The sequence below is a fragment of the Falco naumanni genome, unplaced genomic scaffold (assembly GCF_017639655.2).
Source record: "Falco naumanni isolate bFalNau1 unplaced genomic scaffold, bFalNau1.pat scaffold_52_arrow_pat_ctg1, whole genome shotgun sequence".
NCBI classification, from domain to species: domain Eukaryota; kingdom Metazoa; phylum Chordata; class Aves; order Falconiformes; family Falconidae; genus Falco; species Falco naumanni.
In genome coordinates, this window is record NW_024427553.1 from 54,603 (window position 1) to 63,351 (window position 8,749).

General features: G+C 45.1%; 1 protein-coding gene across 1 annotated transcript in view; it reads right to left on the reverse strand.

The window, feature by feature from the left end:
- Positions 1-7,532, reverse strand: part of LOC121082264 (radial spoke head protein 9 homolog) — a 28,320-nt gene extending 20,788 nt beyond the window's left edge. The window contains exons 1-2 of the mRNA XM_040581612.1: positions 7,528-7,532; positions 5,613-5,637 (exon numbers count right to left, since the gene is read on the reverse strand). Coding sequence (XP_040437546.1) covers positions 5,613-5,637; positions 7,528-7,532 — 30 coding nt within the window. The remainder of the gene's footprint in view (positions 1-5,612; positions 5,638-7,527) is intronic.
- Between the last annotated feature and the right edge of the window lie 1,217 nt (positions 7,533-8,749).

An 8,749-nucleotide genomic window follows, 5' to 3' on the forward strand; every position in this document is an offset into this window, starting at 1 on the left:
CCTCTGACCTTGCAGCCACCATACTGCCAGTCAAACTGCCAGCAGTCTGAGTAGGAGGATGCTGTTGAGGAACCCTGGGAAAGACAAAACAGGACGGTGAGAAACTGCTACGTAAGTGTAGTCCTGGCTGTGATTAGGCTTCAGGAGGATTTAATGCATTGGTATAGGTATTAGCCGCATTTCAGGCTGCCCATCATCCTAGTGTCTTGGCACTAGCAGTTAATATATACACAAATATATACTCCAATATAATAAAGGGGGTTTTAGACAGCCTAAGCAAGGACAGGCACTGCATGAAATACTGCCAAATTGTTTTAGTGATTCCCTGGAAGCAGCTTGCTGACAATGATCCCTGGTCTTTGCAAGTTCAGTTTTTATGACTGACACTCATCTTGTCTCTACAAGCTGCAGTTGCTACGGCAAAGTGGTGGAAGAGCATGTCTTATAGTGGCAGGGACCTGAACGATTTAGGTTTTTCAGAGCCATGACCAAGATTACATATGACAGAGAGGAATGAATCGGCAGCCATCAGTAAGCACAGTCTTGGTATAACAAGGTTGAGTCAACTTGTCCTTGGAAGAAAGCCCAACAAGTTTGCAGCTTGCAGATGGCTCCAGGCAGAACCTCTGTAAACCATTTAAGCACAGGGGCAACAAAGACCTGGGTGATGCGTGAGAAAAGCATGCAGCAAGCTGATGATGGGATAAGTGTTTCTGGCCTACTGCCTGAGAGCCCAGAGCAGAAGTAAGGAAGCGAATCCAGGGGAGCTCTGGGATCAGAGTAATCAACAAGGCAGATCTCATTAATTAAAGATGACGTTTTCAGAAAACATGCTCCTTCTAGTTAGCTTTGCTTTTATCTAGGCAGAGGTTATTCCCGTTGGAGATATCTGCATCCCTCCCTTTGCCAGATAGTCAGAGACCACTGGCCTTTTTTCATGTCACTTTCTATAGCGATTGCCATTTCCAACACCTTTTTTTTTTTTTTCCTCCTCAGGAAAATAGTTCCCAGTCTGAAATTTCTGCTCAGTCTCAGGCACCTGCTTAGAACTATTAATCTTTAAAAATGTGCAGGAGCCAGACACCAGCTGAGGTGGGGTGGGTGGCTTCAGATGTCTGTCTGCACCCTCCAAGCATCAAACACGCAGAGACCTCTCTGCTGTGTTTGCATCCCTGTCTCTGAGGCACTGACTTTTGTCAGCGGAGCTCAGGCATCTCCTCAGCAAGCCTTTTGCCTTTGTGTGGATTCACTCCTCCAATCTGCTGCTGAATTGCTTTGTTTGAGCAACCCAGCTGCATCATGCTGATACTTTCATGTGGTTTCTTTTCCCAGTAATGGAGTGGAACCAGGTAAATTATATCTGAAAAGGGGAGGAAAAGAGGGCTCCCTGCACAGCATCTGCTGCAGAGTCTGTCCCTCCACATGCACTGTATGGCCCTCACCCTGCCAGCCTTGGAGTTGCTTAGCGCTAATAAAGGAGGGGTTTCCTCCTTTTTACCGCAAGACTGAAAAATATGTTCTGTCTAGTTCTGGAGAAAATGTTACTCCTCTGAAATTTCCAGCCTTTCTTTGCTGCCTGTACTCAGTTCTGGGCAGAGATTGAGGACATCTGAGATGACCCAGGAGAGAGAACAGCAGAGACCTCTGCCTAAACTGTTTGAATAGCTAATACCCTTTCCAAATACTGGCACCTGGGAATCCTTTAATGACTCGGATGGTGCTTTGGGTAGACTGAATATCTCCTTTCAGAAACAAAGACTTACTATTATCATGTATTTGTCTGACTTAAATCTTACAAGCAGTTAGAAAGTAACCCTTTCTTGTATTATATTCCTGGCCCTGTGCTAGGTATCACGAGGCCAAAGTGTCCTCTCATTTACTCTGATTTAACGACAAGTGTAAGTCTATATTAGGGCAGATACTTCAGATTTACATCAAATTTTCAAAGAGCAGAATTTGTCCCTATTCCTTTAGTAAAATCTTAAACACACACTGATCATTCAGAAGGGAATTATATGTGAAAAATTCCAAATACTAAATGGATGCGTGCCTCCAACATAGCTAATGAAAAGCTAAGTAATTATTTGTAACTGAGAGGAGAAGGGTTGTCACTGAAAGAAGTAATAGACCACCCTGTCAAATTTATTTTATCCTCTGTGTTGGGCAATTGTTTTAATCAGCTGAACCTTATTGACATTTCTTATTGACAGAGCTCCGGTAGGAGAAATTTTTCTTTCTTGTCTGCTTAGAGACTCCTACTTGATCTAAAGAGAGAATGCAGTCTGTGGTTTCATGGGCATGCATGAAGACTTCTCTTAATAAGTTACGATCTTTTGACATTTATTTCCTACCTCTCTCCTTCTTGCCTTGATTTGTTTATAATTGTCTGCATCGCTCCCAAAACCAGATTAACTCTATAAAATCATAATTTGTAGGCTTGAGCCACACAGCTCCTTGCAGACTCCAGCCTTTCTTGGTTTGATCTCTTTTCAAGTTTTCTGGTCTTTAAGTAAGTGAAAGTATTCAGAGCAAAAAAAGCGAGCAAGTAAATGCTGCAACTTTAGAAATTTTCCTTTACATAAGCCTGGTTTACACCTGTAAACTGCAAGGGTGGAGGGTCACTCCGGGTTTGTTCAGCACCTAGGAGAATTAATCCTCCCCCCAGTCTCACTTGTGGCCTTTAGTCTGTATGAGAATACAAGTGGTGTCACACACCATAATGACTACCAGTTTGCTTTCCTGCTGTTAGATGTGCCTTTAGTTCTGCTGGCCTCTACCTCTGAATTTCCTGCAACACAGTAACCTTGAGCTTGGCCAGCAAGGGCTGGAGGTCATTGTAGGTCTGAACTAGGGAAGTTTCCTCAACAACAATAGGAGAAATCACATGCCCAAGCCCCCACCGTGAGTTTGTCAATGCAGCAGCACAGCACTGTGCCAATGGAAAATGGGGTGGGTCTCACACAGTCAGCTGTTCGGGCTTTATAGCCAGCCACAGGGCAATTCCATGCTCACAGCAACCTTTGAGGCACAGAGGCACACCGGGACTGTGAGTCGTGGGACCGTTTTCCAGCTCAGAGGCCCAGATGCGCACTGCAGTCACATCCTGGTTGCTTGACAGGATGCAGCCTGGATGTGTAATGGTCTGCCTTCTCTTCCCTGCCATGCTTCCAGCTTTCCATTCAAAAGAAAACTGGGACTGAGGGCAGGGGAGTGGGTGTTGTGGTGGACTACTGGTTTAGACAGCCATAGTGTGTCTTACGGTTCACCTCAGACTAATAACAACACATTGCAAAGCTTGGCCTGGCACAGTAGAATCGCTGTGGGATGGGCTGTTGCCAACTTCTGAGCACCTGGGACATGCAGACTTGGGCTACGGTGGTGCTTGTGAACCAAATTTCCTTTCCCAGAGAACCACCACGAGGCAACTTCAAGCACCATTTGTTTTACAGCTACTTTTACACTACCAGCAGGGATGAGTTAAGGTGTAATTATTTTGGGAGAGAGAGAGAGCTGTTTGGGCCAGTACTGACTGATCTGGATGCCTAGTTCTAGGACTTAAGTGGGTCTCTCTGTACAAATGCCTAATCAGTTTCAAAATACGAAACAACTTAATGTTTCCTTCTCATTTGGCCATAGCTTTATTTTTGCCCCTGTTAACCCAGAATCACATCTTGGCAGCTTGAGTTCATTTATCTTTGAACTGATGGGCCACAGCTGTATGAACTTGGCTGAGGGTAGGTGAAAGCTGCAGCCTATTTCAAAACATTATCTACTTGATGTAAGCAGAAATAGGAGCTCAAGTGGGCTGTTAGATGTGTGTATTGCTGAATGGTTAGAAGAATTGTGCTGTGAAAATATCTGAAATCAGAAACAGTATCTGGGTTAAGATACAGGTTTTGTGACAGCCAGAGGCTACCAGTTGAAAGCTAGGTCTGGCAGAAGTCAGTAGCAAAGCTTTCATTGATTTTGCTGGAACAGGATTTCATCTGTGGAGTGCAAATGAGGAGCCAATGGGACGGCAGTAGCAGAAATGGCAGTAAAAGAGTTGTGGTAAAGTTGGGTATGATGCTGGATGTTTTGTGTGGAGAAACAAAATTATAAATCTACAATATGAACTTGATGAGAAAGTTAAAGTGGTCAAGAGGTGGCTACATGCTTTGTTGAAAAGCTGTGAGATAACATCATGGGAGTTGATGAGAGTATGACCTAGGTTCTGGCCATTGGGAGTACCTCTCTCCCACAGAGAGCTCACAGCTGCTTCACGTTACTGACTAATACGGACTCCTAAGGGGAGAGATGCCTCACAAATTACTTGTTGTGAGAGCACAACAGCATGGTTCAAACTCCCAGAGGACTTCAGGTTACAGTTCTATAACTGTGCTAAAGTCCATTGAACTGATTGCTTAAGCCAGAAGTAACCTTGGCTGATGACTAGCTCCCTTGTATGCTGTAGAAATCCTACCTTGTAAACATCCGTAGACTTCGTACCCACCAAGGCAGCCCCCCTGGTCCCTCAGTAGTAAGAACATCAAGGCACACATTCCTACCCTGTAAGAACTGGTTCGGCAGAAGGCAGCACGCAAGAAATCTTTTTTCTGTTTAAACAGCACATCCTTGGGTGCTATGAACAACTCGTGAATCGTAACATTATCATTTCTCCTCTCCTCCACTGTTCTTAAATGGAGATATTCAATGCTAATAGAACTTGAAAGTAGCAAGGGAAGCTTTTGTTTGCACATTTAATAAGTACTTCTCTTTTTGAAGATCATATTTTATAAGGATTCTTTCTGTGCATTTTTCTTATGACTCTAGAGAAGGCCTGGGTGGATAAAGAAATCTATCTCCCTTTTAGGTGCTGGGTTCCAGAAACAGATGTGAATTGTGTTCTGTGGCCAATTCATGTTGATTTTTTTATTGTTACAGCAGTTGGGTCAAAAAATAATGGGACTAATGAAGGCAGTTGAGACAGCAAGCCTGTGGAAGTAGGGAGCATGCAAGCAGCAAACGTGAATTTCACTGAACTGAACTGATTTTATACAGCAAAAGCTTGGTAGATAGTACCCTCTTTGTTCCACAAAGAATAATGCACCCCTCTGAGCCTTGCTGTTGCAAGAAGTAAGCAAAATTTGAAGAGATGCCAGCCGTTTAGCCTGGCCTGCTTAATCTTTGTGTGTTTGGAAATCCTGTGGAAGTCAGGGCTCCTCCAGCCCAAGTGGAGACCACAACAAGTATCTGAGCATCTTTTGTGTCCCTGCAGGGAGATCTAGCAGATATGGACACACAAGCCTTTGCCAGCAGAGACAAAGAAGGGCTTTGACCCTCTGTAGAAGCACTAGAACTGTGTCCACTTTAAATGCTGTTTCTGTTGAAAGGCTCTTGGAATTTGGAGCCTTTTGCAGGACCTAAATGCAGGAATCCAGTGAGGCCCTCGCTCTTTTTATTCCCTCTGCCTCTACTGGAGTTCGTCCAGGCTTGTCACAAGCTGGAACTGTCTCTCCTAATTTTGGCAGCAAGAAGGTGGATCTTTTTGGGTAGCCCTCTTGATCTAATGAAACACAAAATGCAGAGGTGCCTAGGGCTAAGAACAGAGTTTTCATGCTCAAGGAAAATACAAAGTTTCTGGTCTTAGGAACAAACCTGCATGGGAAGGATCTGGAAGTAGCCTGTTGCCCAGTGGTGTGGAAATGTGTGTGGTGGACAGGCTGCACTGAGCATCGGGGGATGCGGCAGCTGCTGTGCCTGGCATGCACACACAGGTGCTATAGAGGCTCCTCTGTGCTCCTCACAGTTCCAGGAACTGGAGGAAAAGCAGCCAGGAGGAGCAAAGAGAACACAGACTGAATAATCAGGAAAAGAAGATAAACTGTTCTGAGTGGCAGCTGGTTTTTAGAGAACAGGCTGTGTAAATACCCCAAGGGCCTTGTGCATCATCCCTGGGAATCTAGTCCCCAGAGAGGGTCTCAGCTGGGTCACCGTGCCACTCCACACTGGAGGTATGTTTACTTCTGCACAGCCTTCAGTGTTTCCTGTGAGAACATTCCTGTGCTCATAACCAATATATGCCGACCTTCTAACAAGCAGTGTTTCCTTTCTGTGTCTATACACATCTGTCCGTGCCAGAAAAAGCTTCCAGATAAATTATTTACTGCTCATGCTCTTCTAAGCATGGAAGGCAGAGGTGCAGTCCAATCCAGCTTTTCCCAGCATTGAGTGGGGAGACCAGCCACAAATAACAGGATTCTTCATTTTGTCTTCCATGCATAGGTGACATACAGTGTAGTTTCTCCACCTGTATGTTCTTATACTGGAAGGAGTTTGTAGGAAAAACTTGCCTGAGAAAATTTCCGGCATCGCATGTACTGACAGCCCTACACTGATAGTGTTGCAGTGGTCGGAATGAGTGACTTCTGGAAGAGGAATGCAGCTTGCCAGCACAGTGAAGTTTCGCTGCCTGCTGTTAATGTTGCTTCTGGCTGTAATTGTGCAAACCATTATTCAATGAATATTTAACAAAAGGTATCACTAGTTTGCCTTTCTCATTTACCCTTAGGTCCATTTTGTGTCTGCTATGTCCCTTCTTTTTCTTTTCATCCTTTGCCATGTTTCCCTCCCCTCTCTCTGTCCCTCCCCTGGATCTCCATCGACGTGTCTTGTTACGTTCATTCCCTGTAATTCATTTGTACTGGTAGACTTGCCAGTGCTGGAGGCCCACCGCAGTTTTGGCACTGGCTTTGGCATGATCTCCAGTGATCTTGACAAAAGAGCTGACCCCATCCCGGAGCTGTGGGTTTCCTTATGGGGCTTTGCAGAGGCCCCACAGAGCAGGGATGGCCGAAGGGGAGGAACAGCTGAAACGATTTACTATCCAACCGTTGCTTTGTACAAGCTGAGGTTTGGATCAGATGACCAGTGCTGTTGAAGCAGTGCCTAGGTGCTTTCTGGCCCTGCATGGCGCTTGGGCTGTAGTTGTAGCAGAGACATTTGGTCTTGCACCAACCAAATCCTTGGTCGCTCTTCCACTGTCCCTAGGCTGCAGTTCCGCCATCCTCTTTCACACTTCTGGTACCTGTCATCACCCAACACCTGGTTCAGCAAAGGAGCTGTCTGACAGAAAACTTCCAGTGACTGATTTACTCTAGGAAATTAATACATAAGAAACCCTTCCTAGCACGGTCTACACCAACGGCCTGTCAAGCATACTGCAGTGCGTTAGGCATGCTGTGCTTACTCCCTGACACAGACAATGTCCCTGCTCTAAGAAACTGTCAGTCTGATTTAGAAATGAAAAATGGCAATAGAGAGTAAGGAAGAAGAGAGATGTCCTTCATGGCAGGGATCTGCCCTGTCTCCAAAGCACACACATTACTTAGTGTTTATTTCATGCAGGGGAAAGGAAATGGAGATTAACTGTTGTCTTCACTCTGCAAGTGAGAGGCAGGTAGTAGAAACAAACCAGAGAGTGGAAAACAAATGTAAAGAAACAGCTTGGACATTCAGAAAAGGAAGCGAAAGGGACTAGGGACTAACGGCATGGTGACTCCTGGGATCTACTGCTGAAATTACTGTCCCACTCCTTAGTTCTCTATCTAAGACCCACACAGTGTCAGTTAAGGACCTGAGTCATCCTCTTGTTTATTGGCTGTTGATGGTGCCCACAGGCTCTAAATGAGAACAGATAATTACTTGCATTTACTGCAGTACCGGGGAACTTCTGCAGCGGATCAGAATCTAACTGTTCTAGGAATAATACAAACAGAAAACACTGAAGCACAGAAAAAGCAAAGTCCCTTTCAGTCTAAGTAGATGAAAGAAAGAGCTGGAAAGCATTATCACCTCCTTTTCATGGATAGGAACTAGAGCATTAAGAGATCAAATAACCTGCCCAAAGTCATAGGAAGGGTGAGCCAGGAAGTGAACCCAATCCGTCATGAGCCCTCGCTTGCAATCCCATCTCTTTGCATAAGAACTCTACTCCACCTGTGTAGGGAATGTGGTCACTTAGCTAACAGGCAATAGTCTGAAAGGGGCATAGATCTCCCATTTTAGGATGCAAGTTAGTTTTAATAAGGTATAAGAACTAAACTTTGGGATTTCTGTAAGAACTGATGCTGCTAATGACTGGCTACTCAATTCCATGGACCCATAAGAAGGACTCAATCAGATTATCTCTATGTTTATACTCACTTGCATCTGTGACTTGCCTAAATCTAACAACTTACAGGAGGTGCAATAACCACCTAAATGCTAAGGACATTGTTTTGGAACAGGAAAACCAGAGAACTAAAGACTTGGAACAAAAATCTGGTTTGTGCTATCCTATCTATTTTCAATGGAGATTGTCCTGAATATCCTCTTGAAGAAATCCCATCTGGAAGCTGCTGGGGAATGAAAAAGACAGCTTGTTTTTCCACGGGCTGAAGTGGTTGCAGCCACTTCTTGTGTTGCAGGTGGGCAGCGGGCACGCAGCTGGTGGCTCCTGTGAGCCCATCAATTTGCCACTGTCATCACAGCTGCTGGAGATCCATTCCTGTATCCTGCCCTCTGTAAACAGCAGCTCATAACCACAGAGCACCAAGTGTCTCTGGTCCAGCATCAGCTCAGGGAGCCAGAGAGCTGCTTGCTGAAAGCTGCCTTCTGTTTGCTTGCAGACGTGTCAATATTTACTGAGTGAGGCTCCACTTTTGCCCAGCTGGAGCATGACAGCTTTGCCACTCTTGCACTCAGTGGCCCTATCTCCCAGCATTAACAT